General features: G+C 31.4%; 1 protein-coding gene across 4 annotated transcripts; it reads right to left on the minus strand.

The window, feature by feature from the left end:
- Nucleotides 1-953: 953 nt before the first annotated feature.
- Nucleotides 954-16,022, minus strand: LOC143045657 (sodium/calcium exchanger Calx-like). Of its 4 annotated transcripts, none has more exons than XM_076218309.1 (11): nt 15,883-16,022; nt 9,776-10,539; nt 9,273-9,355; nt 8,636-8,812; nt 7,373-7,566; nt 6,655-6,899; nt 6,226-6,458; nt 5,922-6,027; nt 5,412-5,590; nt 4,847-5,176; nt 954-3,905 (listed from the first exon to the last, which is right to left on the minus strand). In XM_076218309.1, exons 2-11 carry the CDS (start codon nt 10,515-10,517, stop codon nt 3,663-3,665), a joined length of 2,532 nt encoding a protein of 843 aa, XP_076074424.1. In that variant the 5' UTR covers nt 10,518-10,539; nt 15,883-16,022; the 3' UTR covers nt 954-3,662. The 4 variants fall into 4 exon arrangements, with proteins under 4 accessions (XP_076074424.1, XP_076074426.1, XP_076074423.1 ...); XM_076218311.1 differs by lacking the exon at nt 15,883-16,022 and adding an exon at nt 13,526-13,637; XM_076218308.1 differs by lacking the exon at nt 15,883-16,022 and adding an exon at nt 13,336-13,588.
- Between the last annotated feature and the right edge of the window lie 587 nt (nt 16,023-16,609).

The raw sequence follows: 16,609 nt of genomic DNA on the forward strand, positions 1-16,609 counted from the left end.
TCGTCAATGTTGAGATGCGGTAATACGTGTTTGTTGTTGAACTTATATAGTTTGTCTAGGTGTGGTACATGTGCATGTATAAGAGGGATTTGAAATTCAACAAAATGAGATGTAATATTTGTCTTCTATTAATTTCATCATTTTCTGTAAGATAATGCATAAATCTAGAACTGGTGCTCAAACATACATTGCACAGTTCTCCCAGTAATCTTTATAATGCACTTGTGATGTTTTCTATTAAAAGTGCATGCAAAGCTGTTCTACTGTGAACTTCAGATTTATATTAATTTTTTTTGGTCTTGGCAGAGACATATAATTTTATCCTGATTTAGAGTAATTTCTCGCAATTTGATTGGCTGATATTGTCCTAATAAATTTCAATACAATTTTTTATCACGTCAATTGGAATTATCTCCCTTATTTATTACGTCAATTGGAATTATCTCCCTTATATCATTGACCTAATAAAAAAAAAACAAAAAACAATTGAGTTGCTTTGTACCCATAATATTTTTTATTTTTCACATTTTTTTATTTAATATCTAAAATATATTTATTGATATTGTCCTAACATTGAATTTGAATATAATAATATGTAATACAACAAAATCAGGATAAATTCATTACACAGTGTTCAATTGTCCTAATACGGAATTTATCGGGTCAATAAAATTCATATTGGGTTTGGCTTCGCCTCACCCGATATGAATTTTATTGACCCGATAAATTCTTGTATTAGGACAATTGCACACTGTGTAACTAATAATATGTCTCTGGTCTTGGTTAAAATAATATTGTCTATGAAATATAACAAAGGCTCTTTCCCTTTTTTACAATGAATAAAATCTCTTTTAATATCAGAAATAAACTACAAAATGCTGCATGAAACTGCAAAATCTACATTAAACTTTCTGTGCAACAACTGAAAAGAAATAAGACACAAACACACAACATGTTATTTATATATCTATTTTACTGTAGGCAAAAAAATAAATGCATATAAATTCATGTACAATTTACCATGTATTATCAACACAACTACATTTGTACAAAGTAAATGCAAGACATACAACTAGAAGCCCTTTGATAGACTTTATCACTAACTTATCTGATGGATGATCATAACATATCATTTTCTATAACAAAAATCATTAATTAGGCACCTTTAAATCATACATGTGCAAAGGATAATATTATATCCAACCAGTTTGATATTTCGTTGGGATGAAAAACAAATATTGTGATTTTAAATATGGCAATTGTCTGATAATCCTTACACTTTACTTATTCAGACTCTTTAATGTTTTGATTAATCTGATTTTTATGTATTTTCCAGACGTGATGTCTCTTCATAATTCTGGGTCACCAAAATTTTGTGTTCTCACAATATTCCTGTCATGTTTGGTGAAAATTGTATATGACCTAGTTATGGTATAGTAGTTTAAAACAGAGAAAGAAGCCCATGATAATAATCTTAATCTCAATGGAACTGTCATTTTGCATGCCTTGAGTGTATTATCACAAAATGAGAAATCTTTGCATCATTTCTAGAAGTTTAAATCGTTTACTAGTCCAATTCAAACCGAAATAATTTGCATACACTGGAGTTCTCTATTACCTCACATCTGTTATGTGAACCGACTGATCAGAATTTAGTAAAGAATATTTAATAGTCTCCTAATATATTTCCCCAAAAAGTTTGTTCTTTGCAATTACAGAAGGATTGACCAGTCAAAATAAAAGATATACTCTTTCTTTCTTGAAAGGTTTTTCTCCTAAATAGGATAAGATTTTTATCAAATGGGCTTTCTATTTATTGTTTCTAACATGTTTGTTTAGCCATGAGTCCCATGAAAAATTAAAGAGGAGGTTTTAATAGTGGAGAGCAAATGACAAGTGATCTTAAAAGGAAATGTTTGTTGAAAGAACCATTTTTTACAAGCAAGTCGCGCGGGTTTCATAATACATGTAATTGAAATGATTTTCTTTTTAAGTAAAGATTTATAATTTTATCCTTTGAGTTTTTTATCAAATGAAATCAAAAACAAAAATCTAAAACAGAGTTCATGATGTCAAATGTTATATTTCTTTATACTAAGGTATACTGTCACATGACTAAATTTCTACTTTTATCTACATTAATAAATTACATCAAAGGGGAATATATAAAAATATAAAGCATAATATATTACAGGTCATATATACATATAATACACACAAAATTTGTGTAAATATAAGCACTCTTGCACCGGTCACATAACAACCATATATAAGATTAATATAATATTATATGGGACCATAATACAGTGTCTCTACACCTCATATTATTAATGTCAATGCCCAGGTTTCTAGATGCAGATGAACATTTTGATGCAAATTAGTTATTTCTAAGTAACTCAATCCATCCCAAACTTTTTTGACAGAAAAAATCTGAAATGTTGCTTTGTTAGAATGATATGAATATGATCCCATCCCACCCACAGAAAGATAAGGTAAAATTTATAAAAGTAAGTAAACTTAAACAAAAACCATATTTGACCTTTACCCATAATGTAAAAATGACCTATGACCTAGCTAATGGTAAAGGCAAAAGATAAAAAGTACCATCCAAAAAAATTGAAGTCAATACGATAAAATTAGTTTAAAGTTTAAACTCGGGAGTATCATGACCGAGTATCCGAGTATTAAATTTCCGATTTTTTGACATCCCTACTTTAAACTTAACGAAATTAATTTTGAATCAGTAACTCATTATTATGCAATTACAGACCCAACAGGGACATAGAAATGGACTAAAAAGTTGGGAGTAGTGGCAAGCTTCTGAAAGTGATTAAGTGAAAAACACAGATATTCTACAGTTCAATTATCTAAGAGGTAGTCTTGCCCAAGGCTAGCCCAAAATTTGTCATTATCTGACATCGCTATTTAAAAGTGTGTAAAACATATGGAAGGAAGGCAAAAGTATGAGTAAATTATAAGCCCTACCACTAAGAAATATGGGTTTAAACAATTAATTATTCACATGACAATAAAATCAAAACAGATATCCTTATTCATCTGCAAAATGTATCCATGAAAACTAACACATTGTAAAATAAAATGAACAATGTCATAAAATGTCATGACTGAAAATAGAAATAAAGAAAAACTATCAAATCATAAGTAACAAGAATATATGAGGATAAAAATGATAGAAAAAAGTAATAAAAAAGAGAAGGAAAGTAAGAGACATTCTCATAAATCTGAGACATAAAAGTGAAAAAAAAAACATAAATGAGGAATGATATTTGACCATTTAACCAAAAATTGGTTTCATTTTTATGTTCACTTTAGGACAATTTTTTGTCATGTCATGTTTACAGCAAAATAAATAGAAAAAAAATATATACATACTTAGAGGTAGGACGTATTTCAAAATATATACAAAAATACAAATCCAGGGCAAGACTCATCCATTCATCATGATGGTTAAAGGTACAAACATAAAATAGTGATACCTCAAGGCAATACTGCCATTATACAACCAAAAGTTTTCAGAAACCATAAACACCCAAATGGAAAGCAACATAGCATGTAAAATTGTAACTCTTCTTAACACCATTTGTAAATTAATGTACTAAAAGAAAATATTACCCTATTTTAAAAACTAGGTAATCAAAAGTTTAAAATCCTTTAATGACGCCTTTTGATTGCAGGGATGACATTACAATATAGAAAAGCCAAAGGCATACAAAGATAATTCCACAGATAATTTTTGGGATTTTTGGTCCACCAAGTTCTGCGTTTCCAAATACACCTGTAAATCTACGTAGTACTAAGAGTCCAATAGCTATAATTGCACATGCTGTATAGATTACAACAGAAAATCCTAAGGAACCAGCATTGACGTTAAATGAGCCACCCGTCTGAAAAAAATAATGAATCAATATATTATTCATATAAATAAAAATATATATACATCTATTTTGCATTACTGTAAATTCAGAAATTATTGCAAGGTTTTTAGAATTGCGAAAAATGTGAAAGGGTTATAATCACAATAATTTAAAATCACATTTTGAAATTATACAGGATTTTTCTCAATATAACAAAAAATGAAATTGCATTTCAGTCTAAAATGACAAAATCACTAAAATACATGCACACAATAATTTCTGAATTAACAGTATTTTTATACTTAATAATTTTATTGCTGATTTCACAGGGATTGTTGTAGAAAACCTTCATCTTCAAGAAGGCAAAGGCAGTAGTCCCTAGTTTCAACTTCAGAGGAACTTTTATAGTCGTTAATAATCCCTACACAGATTATTAAAAGACAATATGCAGGATATCAAATTAAATGTAAACACAAGTTTCAGAATTATTGTCTCATTTATAGCTTACTTATTTTTGATATAGATTCTACTGAAGAGGATAGTTAACACTAGGCCAATGAAAGCTGAATTTGTAGTTCAGTCTAGGTGGTCCAGTGATCTAGAGCGCTGGACACATTCAGGCGGTGTTGTCACTATATCCAAATAGATTGATTTCGAACCGAGCGAGGGACTCCAAAGAACTAAAAATTTGCTTCTTTAAAGTTTCAGATTTAACATTGTTGTGGTGATATATAGTGAAATTATAAATATAATATGTGTTTTCAGCAGTGTATCACCTTCAGTCCACTAGGGATCCAATGAGTGGAACAGTCATAGAGTTGTCACTTGCTTAGGTGTACTTATATACATGTATATAAAATTGTAACATAAACAAGTGTGGACACAGATCAGTGTGGATAGAATATTTGAATGTTTGACAGTGTTTCTGTCAGAAAGAGTTATCCGATTTTAACATTGAATATATAACTTACCTTTACGGCATGATATATTGCGGCAAACGTCCACGGTAAGCCTAAACCTAGGAACACATTGACAGAGTTACTACCGTTGATATTACCAACAGAACTATCAGCATTTTTTTCATTTATGGCCGCTGTCTTACTGGCAAAAGTATCAGGCATACTGGTTCCTAAGGCAACAAATGTGATGGCAGTGATAGAGTTAGGAAGATCAATTAAACATCCAAAAATACCAGCAAGGTCACCAATGATAGCTGTCATAAAACCAATCACGGCCAGAGAGATAAGAAATGTTGGCCATCCTCCAAGGTATTTACATGGTGGAATAAAAGCAAACAGTACCTGCAGAAAAAAAATATCTATATTATTTTACTCAGCTAAAATAGAATTACAAATTATAGTAATGAAACATCTTAGCATCTCTCACATAAATATTAGTTTTGTTCTCATCTTTTTTGTATATGTAACAAATTATAAGCCTTGTAATTTATATATATATTTTTACAAAGTCGACGATTCTTTGTGTCTATTCATAATTTGTCAATTGTTTTTTGACTGGAAAACCTATTTTACATACCTTCCAGAAAAAAGTCATGAAATGCATGATATAGTCCAAAACAGTAGCTCCTTGTAAGTCACCACCATTAACGTTTAATGCTTCGACAAATTGTGCAGGGTATGTTGATTCTTCAATTTGAAGGGCGTCCATGTTTGCTTTGGTGAGATTCATGATTCTGCTAACAAGACCATTGAATTCTGAAATCAGAGCATAAACCATCAAATTACAATAAACTCAAATACAACAGCATACTGAATATAAAAAAGAAGATGTGGTATGATTGCCAATGAGAAAACTCTCCACAAGAGACCAAAATGACACAGAAATTAACAACTATTGATGACCTTACGGCCTTTAACAATGAGCAAAGCCCATACCTCATAGTCACTTTGCACAAAAAATTACTTTTAAAAGTATGTAGCATTCAAAGTAGGTTATACTTTTCTAACAAATGATAATTAAACTTTTGTTTTTCATTTAACACAGCAGTGAATTAGTTGTCTGGATAAGAATAAGTTAAACACAAACCTTCATCAATAACTATAGTAACTATTGTCTTGGTGATTTTTCCCAACACAGCTCCACCATCACAGTCTCCCAAAGTAATCTGGAAACTTTCATCTCTTTCCTTTTTCTAAAAAAATATTCAAATCGTTATTAGCTTTATCTTTACAGTTGTAATTTTTTTCAGATTTTCAAAGTTAATTTTTGCAGAGGCATAGCTAGCTAGAGAATATTTTGTTACTAGCTTAAGTTGATTTTAGAAAATATAAAAAAGTGAATGGATTTCAAAAACACAGACTTGAAATATTACACAACAAAGTTGTCGTACCTTACTATCGTGGATAACAATGTCAACTGTTTTTATTGTTTCTCCATGATCAAACTTTAGTTCTCCCTCTCCGCCTTCGTAGTCAGCACCAGTAACAGCCGAGATATCTTTTGTACTCCATTTGACTGACACATGACCATCTGCTCCACCTGTTCTCACCACTGGGACTCGAACTTTTCGTCCACTCTCTTGAGCAATGATACTTGGTTTCTGAAATTCTAGTTTACCAGGTTCTGTGAAAAACAAAATTTAATATGAGAAAAATTTTAAATGAAGATATTAAAACACACTGAATCATCTGAGTCTTAGTCTAACCTTTTAAGCTTTAAGTTTTAACTTTATATGTTATTTCTATAAAAATTCACCAGAAATTTAATCATCAAATTTGTACGAATATGAATTAAAATAATAATCAAATTAAATATTTACCATCATCATTGATTATAATGACTTGTGTAATTGCCATATTTCCCAGACTAACATGTTGTTCTTCACCAGAATCTGTCTTTGGCACGTGTAATTTGACAAAAAAGAATTCATCGGGCTCCCACTCGTTGTCATCAACAATTTCAATATAAACCTGTCTTAGTTCTTCGTTTTCTGCAAACTTCACCTCTTGGTCAAATGGAATATAATCTTCATGAGCAACAGCAGTACCATTCAAAGTTTCTATCCTGTAATTGTATCAAAGATGCTCAATTTTTAAAATTTAGAAAAAAATTGATAAAAAGAATATTGTGAACAACTTTGAACATGGAAGGAAAAATAAATGGTTTTATCCATGTAATACCATTTACAAATTTTGCCTGCTAACCCCTACTTTTTGTTATATAATTTTATTATATATAGTTTCAAAAGCCATATTGGAAGATCTTATAAAATCCTTATCGTATTTCCTAGTTTCGAAAGAAAAGGGTGCCAATGTTAAATATATGAAAAGTCTAGAAAGAATTATTTCAAGCCAAATTTTAAATGGCTTATATCTCGAAAACAAGCACATTTTTTTTTTTTGCTTATTTAGTTCCTTTATCTTTTTACTATAAATTTATAACAATCTTTTAAAAATCTTGTTATTTTGAAGAGCATCGATAATTCTTAATCATATAACTTTATTTCAATTATAGACTATAATGAACAATAAATTTACCTGACAGTACAAGGTATCCCCACTTTTCCATGACGACGAATACCAATTCTGACCCTTTTTTCAGACTCTAATACAGCTGTCTCAGCTGCGGTAAACTCAACTACGGCTCTTGTTCCTCCTTCAGAATGATCTTTCTTCTTTGTTACTGCCAAATCTCCACGTTCCTCTTCTGGTGTTTGGATGTGGTCATAAATCTACACAAGAAAATGTTTCATTTTTTATTTCATCTTTTTTTTTGTATACAACTATCCACTCTGTACAGAAGAGGAGTCATCACTTAATTGTCAAATCTATTTGAGATAACTATAGCAATATGTAAAAAGTTAATGACCTAACAATATATTATTATATTAAAATATAGAACAAAAAGCTATTGTGGTCATTATTTGACTGTCATTATCAAAACAATTCGATCTAAAATCTGAGGATGATAAAATAAACATCAATACACAGAGGCGGATTTAGGCCCCCCCCCCCTTTTGAGAAAAAAATTTGGTTGCTTATATAGGGAATCACTGAGGTGTGACGAAATCGGGCCCCCTCTAAGGCAGCCAGTGGGCCCCCACTTATAAAAATTTCTAGATCTGCCACTGATACATGGTTTGACAATAACTGTCATGGTTTTGTTAATTATTTAATAAACTTTCTATGTAAAAGCTATCAATTTCTGTTTTATAAGAATCCTTTTAAAAAACTTGCTGTCATTCATACATATAAAATATTTGCCACTGGATGCAACTAACAACCAATCAATACTAGTCTGCTGATTAAAAAAGTATGCAATCCAAAACTTTAGAAAAAGTAATAATCTCAATTCATTTGAATATTACTGGAATAAAATGATGTCCATATTTCCTCAATAGATATAATGTGATATGTGACATCAGAGAATATTTATATTATTATATTAGGGTAAACTTTGCAATCCATTCTACATTAAACCGTTTGTGTTATGATCTGATAATCTATTGTTTGTTCAAATACAATTAAATGTATAGCCTGATAAGGCTTTCCATAAACAAGGATAAACGGCCTTCATACTGTAAAATCAAAATCCAAGTAGAAATAAAAGTTATAGTGCCCTTTTAATGTCAACTGACCAGGAAATCATAACCTTACCATGCACATAGAGATATCAATGGTTTATTTGGAAGATCCAGGTGTGGAGGAAAAAAAAGGGGTGGTAACGATAGTATAAGAACTAAATGAGAACAGCCAATGCTAAACTCAATTGTGTAAATGTTGGATCTTTATGATATGTACCTCTTGGAATGTTCCAAGTACTCTTGGTATCAGCTTCTTTCTGCCACCAAATGTTCTTGTAGCATTTATTCTGTACCATAAATGATCATGACTTTGATCCATAGTCATCTTCCTGGCAGCCATTTGTGCTGCTTCTTCTGGTGGTAATCCTTCATCTTTTACATCATGTCCAAGTTCCTTAAAATAAATAGTAGAACTCATATATATATATATTTCTGTAAGTAACTCTCATCTTTAAAAGTTCAACAATAATCAACTTTTTTTTTAATATGATAACGACATATATTATTAAGATAAAAGAACTCTCTAATGCTATTTAGTATAGGTGACAAGCTAACCCAGGGCAGTTTCTATTTATATATATTTCATGTTTACATAGGTATGTAAAATTATACAAAGTGGCCTGGTGTTATGGTGAAAAGGGGAACAGCACCGTTCAATGTGTCAATGACTAGTTTATGCATTTTCATTTGATGACCAGCATTGGGTCTAACCAGAGGCATATACCACTACATTGTGTAAGAGTAATATGTCTCTGCTCTGAATCATCAAAATATTACTCTGAGTTCAGTATTTTTGTGATTTTACTTTTTACTATTCACGGAGTTGTGCATTATTTTAATATGCTTTTATTTACCTTGCACAGTCTCATAATCTCAGCATTGTCCTCATCATCAGAATCCTTATCGAGAGCTTGACTTTCCTCATCACCTTTCTCAGCTAGAAAATAATGAACCAATTAATTATGATTTTGCATAATTCAACTACCAAAATAAAGTTTAATCTATACTTTAAATTATGTTTTTGATATTGAGAACAATTTTCAGTTTGCCCAAGAAATTGAGTAGTGTACCTGATTAATCCTCATTTATACTTCTAGATACTTTAAAGGGGTCCGACATTCTACTAATCTGAAATCTGTATCTACTAATTTACTTAAACTTCATGCATACTTTTATTCCAAAAACCGATTGCACTTCGGCCAGTCCAATATCTAATCTTGTATCTGTTTTGCTTGCTACACTTATACACGAATGTAAAATGCATGTAAAAGAGACAAATACATTACATGGCATATGTCTATACAAATAGAACAGTATGTTAACTCACAGTAGTCCCTTAAAGAATAAGAAAACTAACCATGCATCTTAAATCCCACCATCGAAGGTTGTTCATGTTCAAGTTCCTTTTTCTTAAGGCAAAATCCTCTGTCAGCTAAGTATGCTACCAGGATCAGTGCTGGAAACATCAACAGCGTCAGGACAGCTTCTTCAATAGTAACAACATTAGGGGTCCATACAATTAGCACTATGATTAACCAAACATAGGCCCAAATGCAACAGAAAGACGTAACAGCAAAGACTTTCATACTTTGAACACGGCGTACTTCTCCATCTGGGATACACATAATGCAGATGCCAGAGATAACTAGCAAATTAAAAGCTGCCGAGCCTACTATAGTACTTGGTCCAAGTTCTCCCGCCTCAAAATTGTTAAATATAATCTCAATACACGAAAGCAGAATTTCTGGTGCACTCGTACCCAAAGCTAGCAGGCTGAGATTGGCCACTGTATTGTTCCATACTTTCACTCGTAGGATTCGGAAACCACTCGATTCATTTGCATCTGGAACTCTTACTTTTGCCGTCTTACTAGTTATCTTTTCAATAGAGCACATGAATACATCCGCAAGTATTGCAACACCTAGGAAACACCACAACATTCCAATTAAATACAAGAATATACGTACTGATTTTGACCATGTATATTCTGATATTGCTGGAAGTAATAGTCCTACATGACTACATGTGTATACACTAACGTCAAATGGAGTAGTAGTGCTTAGGTTGCTCATCATTGATGTTGTGTTGTTGGCGGCCATCTTGCTGTGTCTTTATTGAAGACTGAAATAGAGGGCTTAAAATTAAACATTGTAATTGAAAGTTCGCAGAATGCATCGTCTTAAATTAAAAGCACACACTCAATCATCAAATAATTCATTCGAAATACCGGACCTTCAAAAGACACTTTGAAAAAGATGTTATTGAATAACGAATTCACGCATAACTAAAGGCCATTTTTAGAAGTCTTAAAATCTTTACTAAACGTATACATGTGTATATAATAGCTGATTGGGTGTTGTTCCATATAGTAGAAACATTATAACTTATTCAATACTGCAATTTTGATAGATATTTTCTATTTTGAGTACTGATTTATACAAAAATTAATATCCTTAACCAACACCAAGTTATTACTAGTTGCTTTCCAGATACTTGTACCAATTTGGTTTCTCATAAAAAAAACTGTATTTTCATTTTCATTCAACATTGCCTTCATTTGCATGGCTCAAAATAACAGCGTGATTACTAGAGTGAATGGTAATACGCGAAACTGTTAACTAAGGTTAATAGTATATCATTTAGACCCTTAAGTATAACACCACCTCGGTTTTATCAACTTTCTTAGTTTGCCCATCCCCCTTTTTCACAAAATCATGAATGAAACAGATTCAAGGGAAATTTGGTCACACATCTTTCAAAATTATTCAACAATGCATGAGTGCACGTGTATTTCAGTTGCCAAATTTTATAAAATGGATATATTATTGGAATTTGAGAGGTACGGGTACAATTTAATTTTGACATTCCTTCAATAGCACTTATATTTTTATTGACTTCTTTATAAAGAAAGTCGATGTTCTGTAGGTTAGTCACATCAAAATGATATACATATTAAGTCATTAAGTATGTCAAATAGGTCATTCGGAAAATGATAACTTGTATGTAAAAATGAATACATTATATCGTTTATATAGGTGTATGAAAAAGCACTAGTATAACGTCTTCACACGGAATACCTACACAGGTAATTAAGCAAAGGTTACCAAGCAACGAGCAACAATAAAGTTTAAACCAAATTCATCCCAATAAAAACATCTATAATAATTTATAACGTAACAAATCTATCATTTTATAAGGGATTAGTGTGTCGGATTATATCCTTAAATATAGGTAATCAATATAAACTGATAGCTCCACCCAATATTAAAGGTTTCAAATAGACAATATGCTTATTTTAAAGTTTATGTGGTACATCTCCCATAAGTTATAAAATATTTAGTCTGATAGTGTGCTAACTTTAAGTAGCGTTCCGATGCATATAATGATTCACAAAAATCAGATGCCACACGCACCCTCTTACACGGTTACAGGACAGTATTTAAAGGTGTGTATACATAGGGACTCGGGGACTGTGCATACTAGGGCCTTCAACGAAAGAAAAAAGGAAGATTTTTTTTCACAAAATTTTGAAATTTAGTCCACTATTATAAGCCTTGTGTTGATTCTTTCGAACTCTATATTGGAAAAGAAGTATAAGTATAAAGTTGAGGAAGTATATGTTAAAAATTCCCCTGGTTTGTCCATGACTGAGATAATTAGTAATTAATTCAAGCATTAAATACATCTATCATTTCGTTACCTGTAATAATAAGAATGTAAACATTTTAAGCCGCCTTTATAAATCATCTTATTACATAATGTAGTATAAGAACTATCTTAGATGGAGAGGAATTTGTAAAGTGATAATTCTCTAGTTTTCTTATCCTACTTGAACTATCTGTATAAATGTTTATGTTATGATTATTACAATACAATATTGTATACAAATCAACACACATACTTAGATTAAGGATTCGATCCAAGTTTCTTTCATCCTTTTCCCTAAGGACATTTCAAATTCTAAATTGATTTTCTGATGAATTTTTCACCTCTAGATAGTTTTAATAGCAACGTCTTAAGAAAGTTTGATTGGAATTATATTACTGCAGGTTTGTTTTTTTTTTGTCATCGTAAATATGCTCGACTGAATTATTGAAGCCTCGAGATTAAACGTTTAAATTGTAGTGTATAGTGGCTGGAATGCGAGCTAGGCCGAGTACAGAAAGTTGACTCGGTGTCTTAGGAGAAAATGGTGTACCGAATTGGCCCGTTGGGTAAAGAAGAAATGTCTTATGGTTTATCAGAAGGTTTAAGCAAATTAGTCAGAATGACATATTTGCACTGACGATTAAAACATTCTAGACTACTTGGTGAGGAAAACAGCAGAAAATATACAAAAAAATCGTACACCACGTTTCAATTAAATGCAATGATTATAGTAATATGAAATTATATTATATAGCAGTTCAACAAACAATACCTTCTGAGAAGATATAATTACATACAAGTCAGTCTGCTATTTACAATTGTACGTTCTGTACACTCACACAACACTGTATTTAGATGAATGTTTCCTTTCACAATGACATCAAAGTGTAAAGCATATGATATGTAGATTATACCAAATCAATAAGATTGTCTACACTACTTCACATAGAGTTTCTAAGCATGTTGTGTAAGTGTAACATGTACTCATGAGGCCTTAAAGTGGTGTATAACAATTCATTTTCTTATTCACACAAGCACATACAAACAAACGAATATTATTTCGATTCTACTTACGGTTACCAGGCATATGAAATAATCCCTCCAAAAAATGCAATTACTTGTAAAATCAATTGTTTAATACAGCAATAGGTTCAAATTTACTACGTTAAGTACAATTACTATACATCGTTAACCGCCTCATTGCATACTTGGAATTTTTCAAACAATTGACAAAAATCAACTAACAATAAACACAACAGATTGGCCTACCTTTTCAGCAAGTGGTATCCTTAAAAGTGATAGATTCAATTAAATGCATCCATACAAAAAAGAAATTCGATTTTCCTTAAGGCCAAGAGAAGTAAGCAACAATAAAGACCACGCCCGTCAGCAAACTTCTAAATTGGTCGTGTATGTTTCCTGCAGTCATCTATGACATATGTATCTATATAATTTTTACCTATCTCACAGGTAAATAAGAACCAAAACCAGATTTGTCACCATTCAATATTTCTATCAAAGTCCTCCTTAGGCGTGGTGACAATCATATATATGTAATAAAAAAATCCGAAGGTGTTCTACAAAGATATGTTTGAAATTCATATTAAAAATCGCGTGGGTTCATATAAATTTATTCGTTTACCTAGTGCATTCTTTAGTAAAAGATGCTCTTTGACCAATTAATTATAATATGTAAGACACATATGACGTATTGTTCGAAATTGTAGGCGGTATTTGCATATTTTTGTTTACACAATAGCTGACAATATTTGTTTTGCCTTTATACTTTAAACCATTATCTCCAATTTTTCGTTTACTTTACAGAATTTATCAGTATGGACAGTTTAACTATTTTCAGAGTTTTTATATATCCCACTTTCCAGGTTGACCTCAGATGGTTTGGTTATATTTCTTATTGTTTCCATGTGTTTGACCCTCTTTGTGTGTCCAAACATTCTTTATTACAGAGATTAATCAAGAACTTGTCGTCGTACATGGCCTTAAAATCCAAAACAAGAACAATTTCAGCGATCTTTTTTCAATTGATAGTTCAGTTTGAACCAATATACAATATCCCTTTAGAACCCAAAACACTGCTAGACAGAATTACCTGTTTGGTACCTTAAAAGCGGAAGTTATACTATGTGGTTGGGTTTTACTGTGAATTTATCAGAGATATCTGGATTAATGAATTATAGCAAAACATTAAAATTGCCCACAGTAAGTTGCATTTGTAAAAATGATTGACACATAGAATACAATTTTTGTCTGCCACTCGAAAATTCGGGTATTCTGGATAGGGTTCAAACTTTATCATGGAACAGGTCAGCAATACAGACCCCTCAAAGTGATGGAAGGGTTCTAAACATACAAATGGCGTGGATCTCTTTCCACTAGCATCATATTTACGTTCCCATGGCGAACCGAGGTGGACTATTTACTTATACACACTGTAGTCTGTACAGATCAACGGACACCTTACTTCAGCAGACCCCCCTTAGCAGGCGAGAAAAGTCCGAAAATTGACAAATTTCTGTACCTCAGCAGTTTTAATATTTGTCATGTCTGCTTACATTCCAATGGAATGCCCACTTTGGTAAATTTATCAAAACTTTTAAGTCAATGCATTGTTTTTCTTCAGTAAAACTAAAAAGCTAAATCAAAGTGTTGTAATAATTCATTGCAAGTCAGTGATGCAGATCGGTTGATACACTCGACATGCTCGAGTTCACATGTTCGAGGACACATGTACATTTGTAGACCATAACTTGATAAAATATTTATAACATGTATTGTTTCATTTTCATTAAATACTAAAAATAAAGAGCAATATAGCTATTAATTTCCCTGGAGAGATTTGTACAACATATTAAGTCATCTTCATTAATAGAAAATTATTGTATAACCAGATAATAAACCTAAATAACTTTGTTTTGACTAAAATAAATAAAAAAAAAAACAGATTTGTTTGTTCCCTAAATTAATAGTTAAAGCGATAATTCATTTTGTTCATATCCCATGTGAATTCTATAATTTTAAGAAATGTATACGGGTTTATCCCCCTTGAACAGTTGGTTGCATTTTATGAGTTCGGATTTTGTCCACGCTAAAGACCATGAAGACGTATTGGAATTGGAAGTCGGCATTCATGCTTAGCCTTTAAGCATGTACTGTGTCCCGCCATGAATGCATTGAGATTCGCAACAGACATACTTATGTAAAAATTCGACATGGTAAAACAATCTTAGAAATGCATTACGAATAGGATTTTGCAAGAGACAGTCCAACAAGTTCAAACGGTTGTAAAAAATAAACGAATGAAGTACACTCGATAAACATGATAAAGCAACAGTACAAAACAAAATGTTAAAACGATGAATGTTCACAATCCCACTGCTGAAACAACCCACTCATGATAATTATGTCAAGTATGTAAGGAAATATTATAAAACTCTTTTTATCTTATAATCTTTAACCGGATTAATGGACTTATATGGAGAGATAAAGTCCTAAATACCATAATGTCAAATGCAGTTTGCATAATGCATCAAACTATCCGTAATTTAGTAATTTGTCAATGAATATAAGTATACTCGACTTTAACTCTGTTGTGAATATCTTCAATTTGGGCTCATATTTCCCCATTCATGCACTATTAGTTAAGTCATAACTATAATGTTTTAACTATCTATGATTTAGATGAAATCAATAGTCAAATAAAACGATGCAAACTATTTTAAGAGTGCATATAAATTTCCAACAATAATTACTGTAATTTCTAATAAATTTTCTTATAATTATATACATAATTCTTACCTATATAGTTAAAATCAATCGCGAGCTATGTCAACCTGTTACATCTTCACTACACAAAATATTTTACACTAGTATGAATAATCCATCAGCAACGCCCTATGTGGAGGTATGAGTCAAAGGGAGGTAATACAATAAAAGCAGGTGATGTCATTTAGTATGAGGAACCACATATACGCCAACCTAGTGTATTTATAAGAAAGTGTTAAGAAAGTACCTGCATTCATATCAAGAGGGAAGTTTGTTTTCCTATAAACCTATCATAATATTCTTCCTGTTTAGTTTGTTGTTCTGTTTTATTAAGTATATGTAGTTAATCACTAGTAATGGGTTTTCAGACGAAAAGACATGGAGTAAGTGGTGTATCGACTATTCATCTTTGTGATCTTTTGTGATAAGGATATTGCATGTTTTTTTTTGTTGAATAAATTAATTGTTTGAACATAACATTTAAATAGGAAACATTGGTGTTTTGTGTAGATAAATATCTGTTTCTAACACAAAACATATTCCTCAAGGTAAACTTTACAGGAAAATCCAATACTACGTACACGAACGAAGCTAGACAATGCATTTGAAGATTACGTTAAGACACAAACACAGATTTACATTTGAAATTATAGCCACCTAGACAAATTGAAGCAGACGATTATTAAGAATGCAATATGCGAATAAATCGACTCATATATCAGTATCGCCTACACTGTATTCTAATAGAACTAAAAGTCAC

The sequence above is a fragment of the Mytilus galloprovincialis genome, chromosome 9 (assembly GCF_965363235.1).
Source record: "Mytilus galloprovincialis chromosome 9, xbMytGall1.hap1.1, whole genome shotgun sequence".
Taxonomy (NCBI): Eukaryota; Metazoa; Mollusca; class Bivalvia; order Mytilida; family Mytilidae; genus Mytilus; species Mytilus galloprovincialis.